Genomic DNA, 21,055 nt, shown 5'->3' with positions numbered 1-21,055 from the left:
TCAAATGGAATGAGGGCCAGGGAAGCCAAGGACGCTATCGGCGGGTCAACAGTGGGAAACTGCAAAATGGTGTCCAATTCCGGAGTGGAAGCATAAAGCTTTCTATCACCATTACTAGGGGGCAAGACTGCGGTGGGCTGGAGCCATTCTTTTTGGATTACCTCCAGAAACAATTTGGGTGATGGAATAGCCTCTTGTTCTTGTACTTATTCAGTGAACAAGTGCTCCGTGGGATCAAGGCCCATGTCGGTACTGGCCTGGGTGATTGCTCCCCCCAAATTGGAGGTGGCCTTGGCTTTATAAAGTAGAGATTTAAATAGGGCTGGTCTGAAGAGGCCCGAAAAAGGAACTTTATACTGAATCAGATCTTCATCATCTGATAACTCTAAATCCAAAATCTCATCTTCCTCCCCTAAAACAGACCCCTCACTGTAGATGGAAGGCAAGGGAGAAGAGGGATCAGCCTGCGAGGTGGGTAACTCTCTGGCAGAAATCAAATTCCTAGAGCGTTGACTCCTACGCTGCAATTCTGCATCCACTCCCCTAGATATGGCAGTGGCAATCATGTCCCTGACCCCAGGGGAGAAGTCAAATTCTGAAGTATCCTCCGGTCTGCTGCCAGCAGCCATGGGAGTAAAGGTGGCTGAGGCCCCTGAACGGGAGAGGGGTGGGCCTGGGCTGGGCTCAGAAGGATCAGATGAGCCCTGAAGGCCTGAGTCAGGTCCTGCAGTTGTGAGATCCCGAGGGCGAGGGGGTCTGGGGACCAACCTTGAATTCCAGTTAGGCCGGAGGTAGAAGGCCCTTCAGGCAGCAGGATGGAAGGTGGCCTGGGGGCTAAGGGATCCCTAGACCCGTTCTTGGTCTTACTGGTGCACTTAGCGACCCTGGCAGGAGCTGCTGAGGTGGCAAGGGATCTGTGGCTGGCGGCCCTGGTGGTGGTCCTACCCTCTCTAGATGAGGCCCCAGTGGCATCCGAGGACAACTGAGGAGAGGTGAAAGCCCCAGCGCTGCCCCCGGTAATAAAACGATCCGCCATGTAAGCTAGGTTGAAAGGGCTCAAGTTCACGTTCACTGAAATACCAAATGCCGATTGCAATCGAAGCAGGAGGCCATGAGAGATCAAACTCGTGCTCCAGTAGAATGGTGGCGAACCGACCTCCGTGGATCAATGAATCTGGTGATTTTCCATCACTGCGGGTGGGAAAATGAAGCCATGTCCAGCTAGACTGTTTGTCGGCACAAAAAGGGCTCCAAAATGGGCCCCGCAACCAACAGCGGGGGCGGGAGATTCAAATCGGCAAGGTACAAAGGCTGCTGCCAGAATGGAGAAAACCTGCCTTGTATCTTGCCAGCGACCGCAGCCGCAGCTTCCAGAGGCTCTCGAGGTTGAGGTAATACAGGGAGCCCAGCCATATGGCTTCACCAGGCAACCTCAAGGGGAAGGAGGAGGTGACGGACAGCGGCTAGAGCGGGCGGTGCGGTGAACCAATCTCTAGCCTCCCTCGGCAAGACAAAATGAAGGCGGCGAACCGACCTGGCCACAATGAACAATGGCACACCCTCGCCTACAATAAAGAGGTTCCCTGGCCCCGAAGGCTCCGGGAACGCTAAAATCCAATTGCCACTTCAAACGAAGAGAAAACGAACCTATTTGTAGAGATACTTACCGCTCCACGAAAGGAGCTCAAGCTGGTGAAGGGAATCCAAGCTGAATAATAATAATGATGAATTTGTCTAGTAACCCAGAGAGAATAATTTGCATCTCTTTAGGCTGGACTGAGTTAAAAAAACTGAACCAGTCCAGTCAGAGGAGGCGTGACCAGCAATTTGCATAACTCAGTCTCAAGGCTAATGGACAAAGTTAACCCATGCTTGGATTCCCCAAGCAGCGCACAGGAGAATGAACTAGCAACTGCTGCAGACAGATTACTATGTAGACTTTCCTGACTCTCAAAATACATGGCAATGAAAAAAATGGACTTTTTCAGGCTCAAATGACAAGAGATCAGTAATATTATTTGGATGCCAAATCAACGTTGAAGCATTTAGTAGATCCAAGAGCCATATGTTTCCTAATTTGTATTGGACGGTAACATAGACATGACCATCCTCCAAGAAATGCATCCCCCTTCTCTTGGTATCAAACTCATTTATCATAGTCTTTCATTCTGAAATACTGCTAACATTCAATAGATAGTGGGTTATTTACATGTTAACTTTGTGTGTACTGTGTTTAGTATGTCTGGATCCAATCCAGTGTGTATACAGTATGTTGTATCCGTATCCTCCTCACCAAATAATTGAAATAAATAATTAAACCTACCAAAGCCTACACTCAGCCATTTCTTAGCTTTACAAGTAAGAGATACAGTCAAACTTTCAGTTTTAAAAAAGCAATACTGTGCATTGCTAAGAAGGGTCTAAATCCCACAATTAATCCAATTTACAATAAGCGTATCAATCAAGGAAGAATAAAGAAGAGATCAGGTAAATTAAAAAAAAACATTTAAAAAAAATTAAGAAACCCACAATTACCAAGTTTCATACCTGTCTCCAGCAGTAAGAGCTGCTAACTTCTCTTCACCTGGCTGAGGCTCAGATTTGTCATTTAAGATCCACTGCACCTGCTGCTCAATCTCCCTGGGTTTCAGGAGTCTACCATCATAGTACAACCATACTTTGTAGTAGCGTCCCTTATGATATACAGCAATATGTTTGCTGTCCTTCAAATGTTGGATGGTGTCTAGAATTGAAAATCAAAATTTGAAATAACTGTAGGGTTTAATAATAAAAGAATTTACATATTGCAGTCCTCAGCTACCAAGTACAGCTATTTCTTTTATTTATTTATTTTTTCATTAAATTCATATGCTGCCCATCTCATTGATAAGGTGACCTTGTCTCTCAACTACCGGTATTAATGAAACTCTTCCATTCAATTGAATAAGAATTATTTACTTTTTGCTATAATTTTCATTAAAAAGCAGCTTAGTTTTTATTTTATTTTTTAAATTAGTAGACAAACTTCAGTTTCTTTTTAAATAGAGTCAAGATTATCTTCTATGCACTCAATTATGTAATTTAATGGCTTTTGTATGTGCTACTTTTCCTAAAGGTGGATCATGGGAAAGTGCTGGGACTAAATTTCCAGCCTGCAACATGTTACTGAAAGATATCTTGTCATAACTAGTGATGCAATTTTTATATTTAGGTTGAGTTGCTTAGTTGAACCACTGAAATTGTCACATGTACAAGCAATTTAAATATATATACATATACATGTAGTCCTGAAGTGTCTAAAGTGGTGTAGGGTTTCCTGCCTAAGCAGGGGGTTGGATTAGAAGACCTCCAAGGTCCCTTTCAACTCTGTTATTCTGTTTTTCCTCAGCTTACGACCAATTGCTTAGTGATTGTTTGATGTTACAATGGACTGCAAAATGGGACTTATGACCTTAATTTCTAATCTGTCCTCCCCACCTCTTTTTGGGCACTTGCCAACTGCCCTGCATTATGGCATTGCCCTGCAGTTATATGATGGTGATTTATGACATTTTTTTTTCAGAAATGGGTGTTAAAATGCCAGTTTCCAGCAAAAAATGCCCCAAACCAAACAATGAGTTTGGTTAACAGCAGCAAATGCCCTTAATGACTGCTGCAAAATAGATTGTAAAATTGGATCTGGTCATATGGTGTGATGCTCTCATAACATATGACCGTAATTGTAGTCTCAATTATGGTTGAAACTCAAGGACTATCTTTAAACCCTGCAAAATAAGTCTTGATGTTTCTTTCTAAATCTCGTGGAAAATATTCAAACATTCATTCTTCTAGATCATTTCAAACTAAAAGCTAGTTTTAATCTTCTTCTAAGATTTAAATATGCTCAATATCACAAAAAATAAAAATGTCTGCATCTTACCAAACTTATATCTTATAAACAAGAAACATAAATGCCATAAATTAACTTTTATATAATTTCCATACAAATATTGCAGATATCAACATTTTCAAAATAAATGCATTAAAACAATTAGCAATTTAATTATCACATACGTAAAAGCAATGCCCTTACATATTTTTCTAAAATAAAGCCACAATAATCTGTAATTCAGGGTCAGCACTTGATTATTCTTTTTCATTATCAAGAATTACATGCCAATAAAAACTTAGAAAAAATAAGCTTTGAAGAAAAAAGGTTAGTGAAGACATTAGTAGTGATTGAGAAAATATTAAAAAAGTGATTTTAAGAGTAGGAAAAATGGGCACAATTATGAAGTGTTATATGGGATTTTTACAAGACAGTTCAAATAACATGAACCATTTGAACTGTTACCATGCATGCCTCTACTTGTATCTTTTGTGGAAGATAATTTTCAAAAAAAAAATATTTTTGTTAAATCAGGGAAGTGCAGAAAAATAGATTTTTTACTTATTCCAGTTGTTTAAATATGGTTTCATATGTTTATTTAAGCCCAGTGTGAGATGATGTGTATTAAAAAGATTCTACATAACCTCTACAGGAATTTTATTCTCTTTTGGTTATAATATATAAGGCAAAACGGCGGATCAAGCATCAGAGGATTCTAAAAACTTCGCAATTTGTGAGAAAACTCTACTACCGTTGTTTTTTTCCAGTAAAGGTAAAGGTTCCCCTCGCACATATGTGTTAGTCATTCCCGACTTTAGGGGGCAGTGCTTATCTCCATTTCAAAGCCGAAGAGCCCCACTGTCCGAAGACATCTCTGTGGTCATGTGGCCAACAAGACTAAACGCCAAAGGCACACAGAACACTGTTACCTTCCCACCAAAGGTGGTTCTTTTTTTCTACTTGCATTTTTAAATACTTTCAAACTGTTAGGTTGGCAGAAGCTGTGACAAGTACAGGGAGCTCACTCCATTATGCGATGCTAGGGATTCGAACTGCCGACCTTTCTGATCCACAAGCTCAGCGTCTTAACCACTGAACCAATCTGTCCCTTGTTTTTCCAGTAGTGGCTGTCAATGGTAAATGCACAATATTGGGAATCAAAACCAACTCCTCTCCATTAAATAGTACTTTCAAATTATTAATGTAATACAATTGAAATACATTTAATTACAGAAATATGTTGAATTTACTTAATTGTTGTCATATATTTTCATCATTTTAAAATATTTTGGACAATGTCTCTTCATTCCTAAATATTTTTTGTGGAATCCTTGGTGCTTAAAGGGCTTGCAGATGTTTCATTACGCAACTAGGTAATATCAGTATTAGCGATTGTCGGGTTTGCTCCCTATTTACACATAGCAACTTGCCCTACCAATTTTGTTGCGTGTGTGGTTTTCTCCTTGGTAGTTTCTTAATGTATTGTTTTCTGATTGTTTGCCTGATGTTAATCCTTGATTAGCTTGGTGTTGGTGTCTGAGAGGTTGTGTTCTATTTTTTTTTGGGGGGGGGGGTTCTTTTTTACCGTATTTTTCAGAGTATAAGACGCACCGGAGTGTAAGACGCACCAAGGTTTTATAGAGGCAAATTAAAAAAAAAAGTATCATGGCGTTTGTGCTTGTTTCAAGTGATTCATTTCAAAAGATTTTTTTTGCTTTTCAAAGGTTGTTTGATACGTATGAAAAATCTGAAAAAGAATCTTAAAAAAAAATAGATTATTTATTGTCCTTAACACTAAAATATGAAGGAAAGAGGCAAAATGAATGTTTGAATGCTCCTGAAATTCAAATGAAGAATGTTAGAAAGGAAGTTTTTCAACCTGCTGACAAGCCGGGCGTCTGGTTCACTTCGGAGGCAGAAAGAGGAGGGGGAACCATACAGAAAATTTATTTCAAAAGACAGAGCGTAGAAAGAATGAGAATCATTAAAGAATCTGTACTTTATGAAACATTATCTGCAGAATTTTTGACACCACCTTTGAAAATTCAGGACAAATTGAATGGAATACACCAAGGACAACATTATTACATCGGAGGCATCCTAAGCAAAAAGGTGCGAAGATATTTCTGTTTGGACTTGCCTATAAAAACGTCTGGGGAACTTGTTTTAAGAATGGTAAGAGGACTTTGCTATTGGAGAGACATAGGCTGATAGATTGAAGAATACAATTGAAAACTAGCTAAATCTAATTACTCTTATTTGTAATAGATATAGCTGAATAATAATTGATATTGATAGTAATGTATATAATGTGAAGTTGATATGATAAATAATAATTGGATATGAGAAAGGAAGGTTGGAAATATTTTTGGATTATATATAAAGGGTTTTAATTACAATAATTATTACTATTATAAAATAAAATATATACAGTTAAATGTTAACTAATATGGGGAAAATGTTATGATATATGATATAACTATATAAAGAAGGGAGAATGATAATAAATTATACTGTATGGAAGATGGAATCTCTGGTATTAAATACTATGGATGTTCAGCTAAAATAGGATATGAGGATTTGATGTTAATAGAGGATTTTACAAACAAGTAATGAAATGTCAGCATGTGTCTATGGATTAATTCTTTGGCATAGTTAAGGATGAAGGATGTTTAAACAACTATAGTCAACTAAAAGTGGAGGTATAATGATGTTAATATGGTAAACATTTGAGTTAAGATACTTGAATTAATATGAAATAATGGAAGAGATGCACCAAAACATGTTGTAACCAGCTGATATACTTTTTTTTTTGATGATATATACCTGTGTTCGGTTTTTTTCCCTCTTTTTTTTTATTCCCTGCCTTGTCTTTTGTTCTTTTTGTCTTTTTTTGCTCTCTTTTGTGTGTGTGTGTGTGTGTGTGTGTGTGTGTTTTCTTTTCCCACTGGTGTGGGTATGTATTGTTTAAGAATATTATTATTATTAATATCTTTAAATAGCAATTACAGTCAAATGAAAATGGATATATGATGATGGTGATATGTATGAATATCTGAGTTAAAATGCCCGAGTTATGTTTGTTGCCTGTGGAGGAGATGTACCAAAGTTTATTTGTGATCGACTGATACGCTTTTTATAGCTTGTAAAGAAAGATGTTGTACCTGTTTCAAATTAAAAATTAAATTTTTTTTAATTTAAAAAATAAAAAATATTGTATACCCAGAAGCATTGTGAAATTAAACATATTAGAAACTTGAGAAAAAAAAGTAGGTAGGTAGATAGATAGAGGGATAAAGAGAAATACAGTAGGCAGGTAGGGAGGGAGAGAGAGAGCAGTTAGGTAGATAAAGGGATAGAGAGGGAGAAATACAGTATGTAGGTAGGGAGAAAGTGTAGTTAGGTAGGTAAATAAAGGAATATATAGAGAGAAATAGAGAGAGAGAGAAATAATTGGTAGGTAGGTAGGGATAGAGAATAGATAGATGTTTCCAGGTGTATTTATCCATGTGCTGGAGAAGGAAATTGCTGACAATTTGCAGCACCTAAGACTTTGTTTCTGCTGGCACAGCAGTTGATCAATGTAATTCCCATCAATCACTTGAAGAGCTTTCCAAAAGAGGGGGGGGAGGGACAAAACACAGTCTGTTTTTTGCTCATTTCTGCCCTCCCCAGACCCCAGGAGCTCTCTGAAAGCCTCCGTAAGGGTATGCATGGCCATTTTGTTGAAGGGGCGGGGCTTTGTGAGGAAAAAAATTATGTATTCGATGTATAAGACACACCCAGATTTTCAGCCCTTTTTGAGAAAAAAAGGTGTGCCATACTCTGAAAAATACAGTAGTTTTTTATTGTCTCTTTTGAATGGTGTATAAATATGGGTTTTTTATGTACTATTGATGGGTGATTTGTGAGTGCGCAAAGCTTCCAGGAATTTCCTAGCATTTTTAAATATAGTTTGTTCTAGGGTGCCCAATTAAAACTATAATTAAATCTGTTCCTATGTTGTGAGATCAAAGAGTTTCCATTGTGTTTTCTGATTTTACTTGGTGTTCATGGATGGATTGTGCTCTTCCAGTCCTTAAAACTGCATTTGAAGATGACTCCTGTGGATTTTTATTGGGCTTCTGGGTCTTTTGGTTTACTAAGTTGGTTTGGAAGGCTTTAGTTAGTTTGTATAGCCAAAGGATTCCACAATTCAATCCTGAGCTACATATTTTCTCTTCTATCGCTTATTTTATTTCTTCCCACAGAAGGAAGTGCTGGACCATATACCAGCTTGCACAAAGTACAGCATAAATTACAATGTGTTCTTAATGAAATAAATGTTCCCTTCAAGAACACTTCCTTTTTTCAAGGGCAGGATCAAAGTTCATTGGAACCCTTTCACTCAATGCTTAAAGTTTTTTCAAAATTTTTATAGTTCTTTGTTAGTTTTACTTTTTTAAAGGTTCTTGCTGTACTCAATTTTATTATATAGTTATACCACTTTGAATGAAGTTATAGTGGCATAAAAGTGGCAAAAGTGGTTAGAATGCAGTACTGCAGCCTACTTCTGCTGACTCCTGGCTACCTGCAATTTGACAGACCAGATCTCACCAGGCTCAAGGTTGACTCAGCCTTCCATCCTTCCGAGGGTAAAATGAGGCCCCAGATTGTTGGGGGCAATATGCTGACTCTGTAAGTCTAAGAGCTACTGCTATTTTTAAAAAAATGATTCAGTAGCTGTATAAGGAATGCACATTGGGATTTCTAAGACATCTCATCCTAATTCATTCTTTAATTATCCACTTTTTACTGAGATGTCCCAAACTGAAATGGCCCATACAGTTTTAAGAACTGGATCTCTTATCGCACTATATTAAAAGCATAGTAACTTCTGCAAGAAAAAAGCGCACAGCTTTAGCAAATGTGGCAATTATACGTTGCAGTAATTTTCTATATACAGAATGTAAAAGAGGGGCCAAATATATTGACAGGACTAACACTGTACCTGTCTCTATGCCTGGTATACGGCTAGTGTTGAACAAACGTTCATACTGAGAGGAGCACAATGGGACGGTATTGTAAATCATGAGCTGAAAGGAAAAAAGGAAAATGAAAATATCCCCCAAACAAAGGTTTCAAATTAAGGAGAAAGTGTAGCTGTCACGAAGATTAAAGAAGTGGTGGAAAATTAGAAGACCTAAAGAAATGGAAACAAAAGTATTAATAATCATACAAAATGAAATCTCCATAGTAGTTAGCAAGCCATTTCCCAATAGCAATTCTTTCTACAAGCAAAACTTGTAGAAATGCAAGCTAAAATCTTTCTCTTTAGGCAGTGAATTATTTTAATTTGGCTGCAGATTTACTCACCAGCTACCACATTGTTTGAAGTGTGCAGTTCACTCCATTTCCTTAGGTTAGGGATGTAACGTCAGAATATAAAACAGGCAAGGGATCTTTATACCTAGCACTGGACTCTTTACAGTATTTGTTGACTGCTGGTTAACAAAATGACACTTTTTCCAGGCTAATGCTGAAGCCACATGGGCTCAGGAAAACCACTATTTGAGTGGAAAAGATGTTAAGATGTAACTACATGTTACCATCCTGCTGCCAAAAAATCCTGAGGCACATGGCTGTTCTGTAAGCTGTGGAAAAGGCACAACTTGTTCAAGAAGCAGAAGGCAGATATAGTTAAGGTGACCATGCTAGACCCAAAGGTCTCTTGCCCTCTTTGAATCAGAATAATGCAAATGTGCAGGCTCTGCATGGTGTTAATATAAAGATTTGTAATCAGCAGAATAGAGTTAAGAGGGAATTCTGGCATTGTTTTATACATTGAATTCTCTGGTGCTCCATGTTGTCATCTGGTTCTTCTTACCTGTTTCATTTCCTGGAATACGGGAGGTGTTAAACATCCTCTCCCATTGAGCTGAGCAGAGTGGAACAGTGGATCCCATCAGAAGAATCTATGCAGCAAATGAGCATTACAATTGTGTTTTACAGAAATAATTAGGTTGTGAAGAAAAAAAAATCATGTGTGAAGGTTACAGAGATTACCAGAAGATCTGAGGATCCCCAGAGCTCTTCAGGCCTGGAGTAATTACCCAAAAAAGGTCATTCCTATTTGAAAAAACAAGTTTTATGTGGTTTATAACTTGACAATAATAACCGAGGGTTTTTGCCAGGTGATTTTTCCACTGGAAATGCCTTCTGTTGATGAAGTATCTTTCAAAAGTATAGTTTTCAAAATGTATCTTTTCTTCTGATAGTTTTTAGGTTGTATTGAAGTATTTTCTTTCAGGTATTATGTAATTATGCAAAATTTGAGAGCTCCAGCAACAGTGCTAGAAAAGATCACTGAAGGGCCTCATACAAATGTAACTTATTTTATGTGTGTATGTGTGCATACAAACCTTCTTTCATTTTTTCTTTCTCTGCATATTCTATCCTACGCATTGAATATTTGAGGTCTTCCTTCTCAGCATTTTTATTTATCAAATTTCCATTTTAAAAATAGAAGAAACACCCATATTTTTTTGGGGGGGGGGAATCCTTCACAGAACACAGCATAGTGTGTATCATTGCCCTCATCTATGTCTTCTTTCTGCCAACATGATTGCTGCAAGTTCCCAAATATTTCAGAGCCTTGGCCACAAAATATAACCTATACTTGCAGCATTAGCACAATTACAGCCTTATAACCAAAAGAACTTGAGTTCTTTTTCCTATGGTAACAAAGATACCTTGTATTTAGAGGAAGTTGTTACATTATATATAAGAAAATAGCCTGGATTTAAAAATACTTCATAATGATTATTACACTTAGGAATAGCTAAAATGGAAGTTGAATTGTACACTTATTTCTATATAGCACTCCATGTTAATATATGTGTGTTGTATTCATTCAATACCTATAAATATATTGATCAACCAAAGTTTCTACCTACCCCACAGTTGAGAAGTCTGAAAAACCTGCTCATGACAACAAACAGTGAAATACACTTGAAACAGTCACATTGTGACTTTAGAAATAAACACCTAAATTTCAAGCATGAAAACAATGGTAAAATAGGAAAGTTCAATAGAAGAGTCATGTCTCTATAGCAATACTCAATTCTTCATCAGTAAAAAACGGCAGGAAGCTACCTTTTATAGAAAAGATAAAGGCCAGCATGCTACTTTATTTGGTATTTCCTATGCATACCTCTGGATTTTTAGTATTGCAGAATCATTTTATTTAGGAACTTAGCATTATAGTCTGTGTGTATAACACTGAAGGCCTTCAAATGTATTTTTTAAAATAATACAATTTTAATTTCAAAGAAAGTTAAAAATATTAAATGGCTTAATTCTTCCAAAGCCTTCTGAGAACACATGGCCTGGCACTATTTTGGTGTCTGTGCGCCATGGAGGTATAAATAAATAAAACTGAATCAATGGGTATCAAGATGCCTGTAAGCATCAAGTTGCTGATCTTGAAGTAGATGACTATTCAATACAGGTACACAAAGATGCTAGTCTTTTTTGCGGGATACACAAAAGTCTCTCCAAAATTCTTTATCCTAAATTCGAAGATTGGAACTTTACTGCTATTATGTGAATAGGATTAAATACCCACTGAATCGGAAGTCAAGAAAAAATAGCCTTGTTACATGAGCCTGGAAAAAAAACACCCTTCCTGGCTTGCTCATATACTTAATTTTAATTTGGTCCCTAATTCTGTTACTCAACCATCCTGCTTTTTTTCATTTATCTTATCAGGTCGTGTACACATTATATTTACATTTGACAGTCAAATGTCTTATTTTTCTCTCGCAATCTGTCAATAGAAATAATACTTCTTATCTATGGGATTCGAAAAAATTGGAAAATTTACATACTGGCTGGATTTGTTGTCTATCCAGTTTTCTTCTGTACAGCAAGATAGCATGGATGGCGTTGCCAGCTCTAGCTGCCTGCACAGTAGTGGGAGTAAAATACAGGAAATCCTGAAAGATGACAAGAAGAGGTAAGAACAGATGTTAAAGTATTATGTTCGTGAGGACTTTTTAGATACCCACAAGCAATAATATTGTTGCAGTAATAAAGAAACAAAAGTACACAGAAAATACAGGAAGTTTTTTTCCCCTTATAGTTCCCTGTAATAGCATACTTGAATAATGATCTAAATGTCATATCTCTAATATACCAAACATGGGAAGGAAAGAGAATAAACTATTTGGAACTTTTCTTATCATCATAATCTAAAAAGTAGAGAATATACTTCTAAGGCTAAGATAATTCTGAAAGCCGAGTGTTTGAAGCAAAAGCATACTGTGAAATCTATATACTATTAAAACTTGTTGTCATGACCTTTAATTGGGTGAAATGGTACATCACAGAGTAACAATGTTTGAACCAAGATACTCAAATAGGGTAACTTATAGAATGTGTTCAAAATCCAGGCCACATGACTCTCGGGGGAATGGAAGTTGTGACTGCTTCAGTACTACTGGCTGCTGGGATGCTACCCGTCACGTGATCTTCATTTTCAATTTTCCATGATAATTTCCCAGCCACAATCCCTCCCTCTCCTCCCCCACCCTGCAGCAGCCACCTACTTGCCTGCTGGGAAAGGAATGGAAATTAATGGGGAAATTGTTCCTGCTCCAACTGCTTTTTTTGCCAACTCTTGCTCATTCTATTTCTCTGTTTAGGTAAGGAAATACCTCTGAAATGATGACCCAATGGAGCACCTGTTGTCTAATTCACACCAAAATCAAAAACGTTATGATGGCCGTAACATATAAGCTGCCATGAATGAATGAAAAGCACCTGCACCCTTGACATACCATTATTTTTATACCTCCATCTAGATCCAGATTTTGATGTTATAGGACAACAATATTAGCACCTACACCTAGTGAAATTAAGCCTAAAGTATATACCTTTACTAGGACTGACCAAGATGATTAAAAAAGGATTTTCAGTAAGATGTTATCATTGATTTGCGTTGGGATACATTGAAATAATGACATCTGTTGTTACTATATAGACACAAATTGTTATCCAGGCAAGTACATGTCAGTTGGGGGACTAGTCATGACCTTATTCCACCCGAATAGCCAATTTGAATAGTTCACTCACCATCGCAAAGTAATTACTGTTTACCATGATAGGCCCACGTCCTCTGAGATAAATGTATTCTTCCCACCAATCACTAACCTACAACAAAGAAATGATCTGGTTCATTGATCTAGAAACTCAAAGAGAATATCAAAAGGCATTCAGATACAATTAGTTCAACCTTCTCAAACAAGCCACAAATTATGATATCTTGATTGTTCTGGGAGCCTGTTTTGGTTTACATAAGCAACAATATCCACCCAACAGTTCTTAAATAAAGCTCATCTAATCTTACTTCTTTTTCCTGTGGGAAAGAGAAAACACCGTCTTGGTTAATGTTTGGCAAGAGTTGTTAGAAAAAGCTCCTGTCAGAAGAGAGCTGATGTTGCGATGGCACGACGTGCAATCTTGGTGGTCCGAGAACGCAGTCGAATTCCTGCCGCTGGACGGTCCATTTGGACCTAAACCGTCCCGCAGAGATGGTGATTGAGAAGGGCACCTCCTGCTGATCTCAGGGACACTGCAAAGTCCCTGAAAGATCCAGGAATAGCCTTTTTTCCCGGCGACAGAAACGCAGCTAATGAAGCTGCTGAAGTTGGGACAGCTCCGAAATGGGAAGAAAGCGGAAAGAGAAAGTGTCGAATTGGTAAGGAAATTTTATTATTAGAGGAAGAGACTACCCAAGAAAAAAATTTAAGTTAAGATCGAAGACAAAAGACTGTAGGCGGCAAGACTGATCTGCATTGAACTTAGTGTGTTATCCAGTTTCTAATTTCTTTTTTTTTCACGGATGAAACTTTTGCAGGGGCTACCTATTTTTTTAAACTGAATGGATTAATTCTTTCTTCTTCTTTTTTTCACTTTTGCTTATACCTATGGATTAAAATTCTCCTTTTTTAAATAATGCTTGATTTGATTGATTGGATTGTTTTTGATCTCCATTTAAGTTTTTTTTTCTTTCTTAAGCTTGGAATATAAAGAAGAAAATAAAAATGACTATAAAGAGGGTTGTAACAACAGGAGGAAAAGCAGTTACACTGCCACTTAGAGGCTGGATATATGTTTTTTCTTCTTTCTCTTTGATCACTTGAGATTCAAGGTTCTTTCAGCTTGTTTACTGACAGTGATAGTAGGACGTGCACAAGTTGTTTATACAGGTCACTTTTTGAAGTTCTATCACTAGCTATTGGAGAGAAGACAATATCTTGACTTGAAAGATAATAAATGAACCTGTTTGAAGTTTATTAAAATAGCCTTGAACCCCATAGTGGCAGTATCTGCAAAATTGAAAGAATGGCCCAGCAGGAAAAAGAAACTGTAACATTGCAAATGATTATGTTTGAAATTCAAAATATATTAGTTGTGACAGAGAGAATTGAAAGAGATTGGAGAATATGGAATACAAAACAGAAAAATCTGATGGAGAAACTGAGGATGTTTACCAAATAAAGAAAGTGGAGGACAGAGTTGAAAAGTTGGAAGAAAAAAATAAGCAAAAAGATAAGAAAACTGTGGATTCTGACAACAAAGTGAGCATGGTTGGCAATGGCAAGAATGGAAAGGGGAGATGGATGGATTGGAACTCTATCCCAGACTTCAAAGCACAGAAGAAAAGAGAGAAAAATTGACGGAGATAAGGAGAGAAATATTTATAGAAGCACTAGTGATAACCAAAGAGAAACTGATGGAAAGAGCAGATGTTGGGTTTCAAGCTTTTGTGAGATACGAAAGGAACAGCATGTTGCCAAGGGAGGTTTATACAAGATTTATTAAGAAAGTAACTAGAACATTAATGCTACAAATGGCAAGAGATATAAGACAGTACTATTGCTGGAAGGATACAGGTTGATGCAATGAAAATGTATAATAAAAATTATGCTAAATTTAGTTTATTAGTAGTATGTATAAAATGTAGTGACAATAGCTATAGTTAAAGAATGATTAATGATAACAATACATATAGATATATTAGTTTGATAATATGAAATTTTATATAAACAATATATGGAGATTATGAGAGGAGGTTTAAAAGCTTTATTTAGAATATGTTATAAAGATGTATTGCAATTGGATGATTTTAGGATGATTTAATGGAATGTTATTATATAATTCTATTCTAGATTTTGAATATTATATATAAAATAACATAAAAACAATTATAGTCAAATTAAGGTTGAGATATAATAATTGTGATATACATGAATATAGGTGAATTTAAAATATGCAATTTGATATGAAAAGCAGGTGGAGACTATGGAAGAGATGCATGGAAATACTGTAATCAACTGATACACTTTCTAAAATTTGTAAGGAAGATGGTTTTTTTATTTTTATGTTTGTTTGTTTAAAAAACAAATAAAAATTGTTTAAATAAAAAAGAAAAAGCTCCTGTCATGGGTTGTTGGAGGGTTGGGTATTTTTTGGGGGGAGGGGGGGGGCTTACTGCAGAATAATATGAAACTGGTGCTTATTTATTTTTGCAAGGCTTCCAAGTAATATTGCAGCCAAAGAGAGAATATAGGGAATGAACATGTAGAAGATGAGCTTCATCAAAAGTTGTTATACTTGCTAAAGAAAATAACACAAAGGCCTGAAAGATTAGACTGACTCTCAATTACATATTGTATGAGGGGTAATCAGTCTTTTCTACTATGATTAATGATTTGGGGGTGTGTGTGTTCCCCCTCAGTGCAATTGTTTAGAACAAAAATATGTAGAAATCAAGTTGTTTCAGGAAATCATATAAAAACTGCACCTTTCAAGCCAGGAAATGAAGTCAGAGATGGATTAAAGTAAATGTTGCAAATTTGTTTTAAAGTTTTGTGATTAAGGGTTCCATGCTCAGAGTTTAAGTTAACGAAAGCGATTAGGCTAACATTGATAATCTAAATAATTAACTTCACTAATATGAAGTGCTAAAGGTCTCCTATCAGGATATATAACAGGAGGAAGAGAGGCAGGTTTCCTTGGTTGATGCTTCCCTATCAAGCTTATCTATCAAGGCATTAATGACTTCCATTTTTATGGCCTTCTAGAGAATAGCACCTGACTAAGAATAGCACCTTATTTCTCTAGAAAACATTGAGTGATTTCTTATTGTTGTGTTCCTTGTGCTATGTTTTGATTTTATATACTGCCTAAACTCATAGGTGGCACATGGAGTCATATTTGCTGGCATGGCAGCCCTCAGCTCAGCTGATTTTCAGCCTTCCGGAAGGCTGGGGGAGGCAGTTTTTCATCCTCCCCAGGCTTCAGAAAAGCCTCCGGAGCTTGAGGAGGGTGAAAAACAGGCCCAACAAGTCAACCGGAAGTTTGGAAACTATCCTTTTCTGCCTTCCGGAGCGCCTCCAGGGGTCCGGGGGAGGCAGTTTTTGTCCCCCCCCCCCCGGCTTCAGGAAAGCCTCCAGAGCCTGGGGAGGCTGAAAATTCATGCACACATGTGCGCAGGCGGTCGCACACGCATGTGCAGGTGGGTGGGGCACAATTTTGGCACGCCTTTAGAAAAAGGTTAGCCATCACTGGCCTAAGCCCTCTGAGTTAGTTGGTTTATCAATCATGTAAATAAACTACCAAGAAAACAAATAATTTGCAAGTTTAATTTAGGCATCCTAAGCCGTTTTCAACACTCTGGTAACAAGAAGAGAGCTAGTGAAAATTGCATAACAGTATCAGTCAATGTTTTGAATATGATAGGATTATTTAAAAAGTGAGATTATTTAAAAACAAAGAAAACTTGTGTAACTTAAAATGGTATGATTTCATGAAAGCACTTGCTTTAACTACTTACATAATTTGTAGCCCACCAAGACTTTAACTTCAGATACCACTGTAGCTTTGGTCCCAGATTTACAGCAAAATCTTTGCCAAGACCTTCCATTCTTTTAAATTCTTCATTGTTCATAAGTGGACGCACTGATTCTAAATACTAAAACCATTAAGAAGAAATGAGTTGGGATCAATAAAGCAAGGTCTATCTGAAGAACATCTCTCCACTTACACTGTTCAAACAAGAGCTAGCAGCAATCTTCTAAATAATAATTTCACAATACAGCAGCAGCAACACATATCTATATTATTCCCAATTATATCAAGATGGAAATCTATAATATGGAGTCAGTTAATTTAAAATGATAGTTTCAATTGTGGCTTAAAACTTAAGATGGTGACTGATTTTAAGTTAGTTTTCCAATTCTGGAGTATGGTAATTGATTTCTTTCTCTTAGCCATAATACCTGAAGATGTGAACTGAGTTTGACCTTCAACATTGACTGCTAAGCTGTTTTTTGAACTGGATTTCTTCTTTCTAACTGCCCAAGGTCATAACCATTTAGTCCATGGATAATCAATTTGGATCATTTTCAGTAGGAAAAAATACATCTATCATCTTCAAAACATCTTGAGCATTATTTTATAACAGATATTCTGGATAGCTGAATCACTCTCTCATTCACTCACTCTCAAACATACATCTGGGCATTTGAACACTTGGATATCTGGTCTTTAATAGTATAAATACAATGCAAAAACCTGATCAGTGAATAACTCAAATAATAATTACGACTCTATTTGTATCTGAAATTAACAAAATAACATATTGGGAAGGTTCCCCCCCCCATCCCACCCTGGTAGAAGTCTTTAGGTGAAGTAAATCAAAATTGCATTTCATCTCAATATAAATGTCTAGGGAGAAAAGTTTCAAATATTCACCTTACCCTATTTACAGTATCCTTTACAGGTGGAACAGGAAGGCGTGGTAGTGAGGTCTGAAAACTATACAGCATTGGTTTACGTCCAGAGAAAAGTTTCACAAGCGCCTGGAAATAAAACAGGAAAAATAACATTTTGCAGACTAGATGAAAAAAGTATCTTCACTAGAAGGAGTGTTGGCAAACTATTTTTCCTCTCACCATTCTTTTAATATAGAAAGAGCATTATATATTAACATAATATGAAACAACATTCAGGATATAGTTTTATATTGTGCTGATATATTGTTTTATTGTTCTTTTTACTGTAATCTGATTCTATATACAGTACTTCAACTTGGAAGAAACATAACATTTCAAAAATAAGCCATTGTGTCTTTGCCCTTCCTTTTCTGAAAATCATGGTCAGAATAAATTATGAATGTTATTTTATAAATCTATGGTTTTTAAATTTTAAAACTGTTATCCTCTTTAATAAGAATATTTTTGCCCTTGGCAATTCCTAATTCTACCTGAACTTTAATTACATCTAATATTTCTCTGTTCTCTCTCTACCCCCCACCCCGCCCCGCCCCCGATTTTACTGCTTCAGGAGGAAAACTTCATTAATTCTGCAAAAGTCCATAGTATTCACACTGACAGTGCAACATAAATAAGACTTTCCAATTTTTTTCACAGGCAACAAATGTTAGTAGTACAACTGCTGAAGGACAGTATATTGGAATGAGTACAGACATTCTTTCAGTGGGAAAAGTTTTGTAAGTGGGTAATTTCCACTCTCACATTGCTCTGCTTCTCCCTGAAATTTTTTTAAGTCTATTTACTTTGGACACATTTATGGCCTTTACCATTGGCTCAAATATTCCTTACTAATTGTTCTTGAAGGACACATCAGCTTGACACAGCTTTCCTCTCATGCCCAAGCCAAAGGCAAAGTCAGCTTAGTTTGAATTTTTCTAATCTGATGTTGAAGTACCATTTTCCACTTCCACTATAAGTTCTTCTATAGGCGTGAACTGCACTACTGTGGCTGTAATCATGATGACCTGACCAATTTCAGGTGCTGTGGGCATGCTACCATCTTTTTGCTTTTTGTTGTCTTCTATTCACAGCCATTTTGGTTTATGCCGATGGGCTGACATGTCACAAGGAGAGGAAGAGTAGCACCAAAATCACCAGAGAAAGCCGTAGACTTTGTGGGTCTTTGTATAGTTCCTGTCTGATACATGCAGAGGGAAATGCCCAACAGGCAGATCCCCCTGCAGGTCACACCAAGATTCTGAATAATGTTAAATAATTTTTAGATTGCCGATAAGATGTTTTAGTTTTCCATTTTATCACAGTAGGGAAGTTTTTACTCTATTTGCTTATATCTACTCATATAGAAAATATTCATAAATACAAATATCTGAAAAATATGTCATGGCACTTTCAATTCTGGCTCATGAAGTGCTTATACTTCTTGCCATACTTATCCATAGAAAGCAATGGCTCAATACAATAGGCACTGCCTGAATGGGAGCTATTTTTTTTGCCTCCAAGTAGGAATTCTCTTTAACATGGCATTATAAAGTTGTCTCCTAAAAGCATCACTATCACAAAAATAACGATACTCTAATTTCTGATATTTTGCATAACATAACATTCCAAGGATAGAGATTAACATGTTACAATAACCATCTCTCTCAAAGCTATTTTTTAGGGGAAAAATATTAATTAGAAAAATTATGAAAAATAAGGATTAGAAGAAAATCTTGAATGATCAGGAAAATTTAATATTTAAAGTAAAACAAACGTCCTTATCCTGGTGTCCCCTCAATGTGCAAGACTTCAACAGTGGAAACCCAGAACATCTGATGAGATTTAGGAAGGCACAAGCCATCCAATTATGTTAATATTGTTCAAAAACGTAAGGGTTTTAGTCCTTATAGAAAGAAAGCAATTATCAACTGAATTTCTCCACACGTTTTTCATTTCAGTAATGGTAAATTATTTCCTGTTTATAAACAGGAGTAACAATCAAAACAGCAGAATGTATTAGTTACAGTTGTTAACAATGCCCAAGCATAGCATTGTTTAAACAAAAAAGATGTAAAGCAATAAACGATAGGCCATGCCAAATACTCAGCCAATGGAACATTAAGCTATGACAAAGCAATGCTCTGGGCCTTACCCTTCAGATACAGCCTGTATTCAAATGAAAAAGTCTTGGAATTATCTCTGAAGTAAACTATCAGACATTTAGTATGCAACTGCTTTTTATTATTCACAGAGGTATTTAAAATTTCCAGTTACTTTCATATATATTCCATTTATATTCTACCAATAAACACAAATGGTAGTTTGTATGAACCATAGGAAGTAACTGCATATGATCCTGCTATATAAATATTTCTAAGTCCATGCTATATGATTGAAGCTCCTAGTAGACAACCCCATTAGGACATTTTTCCTTTCACATATAATGTAAGGTAATGCTGTTTCTCTTCTCCTCATGACCCTCAGTAGAACCCCAGTGAAACTCTCCCCCCGTCCTCTTCCATCTCCTCAGTTGACCAGTGCAATTGCCTGCTAGAGGGAAGCGAAACAAAGGGAGCTGTGGACTGCAACGAAAACTGCATCCCTGATCCCCATCCTAGCATGTCCCCGAGGTATTCTCCCTCCAGGGAGAAAGTGGATGTACCCATTGACTGCCGGAATCCCCCAGCCAACCCTATTTTGCCAGCAGCTCATTCTTGCCTCACCACCCAATACTGTTAAGATCAGGACTTGCATCTGATTGGGTGTAGGAGTCAAAGGGATTTTGGAAAGAGGGCAGGGATCTGCACTTCCCGTCTTCTCTTACAACATACAACTACCGAGAAGTGTAGTCAGAAATTACATGATTTGCTGAATTTCAATCATCTTGAGGTACATGCTGCTATCATCACCTTAGAAGACTTCACACTTCCCAATGGTTTCTTCACCGACTTGTGGGAAGCTTGCAGGGAATATGGGAAATGATAATCATGTGACCGCAGCTGACTGTGCAGCAGTGCAGTGATACTGAAAAGGCCACAACTTTTCTAAATTTCAATTCCATGGGAGTAATGGTTTTTGGATGCTTTCTGTTAAGTTTGCACATTTGAGGAACGTTTATTCAAAAATTATTGCCCTATGAGCTACTGTTTTGCCCAATTGAAGATTACAAACCAACAAAAAGGAGTTTTACTAGCATATAAATAGATCTGGTATGCTTTACAACACAAAGGCTGGTTTACAATATAGGTAGTCTTCTATTTATGACTAGTTGCTTAGCAACTGTTTAAAATTCTGATGGATCCTCCAAAAAGGTACTTATGACTTGATTCTAAACGTCTGATGGATGGAGGGGCCCCATAGTCATGTG

The 21,055-nt window shown here is 36.9% G+C and overlaps 1 protein-coding gene across 3 annotated transcripts in view; it reads right to left on the bottom strand.

Moving 5' to 3' along the window:
* CPT1A (carnitine palmitoyltransferase 1A) overlaps window positions 1-21,055 on the bottom strand; it is a 56,043-nt gene that overhangs the window by 21,077 nt on the left and 13,911 nt on the right. For 2 of the 3 annotated variants that reach the window (XM_087715892.1, XM_087715887.1), the window contains 6 exons: window positions 17,674-17,775; window positions 16,749-16,886; window positions 12,983-13,060; window positions 11,737-11,844; window positions 9,735-9,822; window positions 2,548-2,743 (listed from right to left, as the gene is read on the bottom strand). In XM_087715892.1, the coding sequence (XP_087572018.1) occupies window positions 2,548-2,743; window positions 9,735-9,822; window positions 11,737-11,844; window positions 12,983-13,060; window positions 16,749-16,886; window positions 17,674-17,775 (710 nt within the window). Of the gene's footprint in view, window positions 1-2,547; window positions 2,744-8,858; window positions 8,944-9,734; window positions 9,823-11,736; window positions 11,845-12,982; window positions 13,061-16,748; window positions 16,887-17,673; window positions 17,776-21,055 lie in introns of all 3 variants that reach the window. The other variant, XM_087715895.1, reaches the window with a different exon arrangement.

This window comes from Thamnophis sirtalis, unplaced genomic scaffold (assembly GCF_051295495.1).
Source record: "Thamnophis sirtalis isolate CommonGarterSnake01/CBP01778 unplaced genomic scaffold, rThaSir2_p1.2 scaffold_1, whole genome shotgun sequence".
In the NCBI taxonomy this organism is placed as follows: domain Eukaryota; kingdom Metazoa; phylum Chordata; class Lepidosauria; order Squamata; family Natricidae; genus Thamnophis; species Thamnophis sirtalis.
Note: the sequence above shows the minus strand (reverse complement) of the source record. Positions and strands in the feature narration are given on the sequence as shown.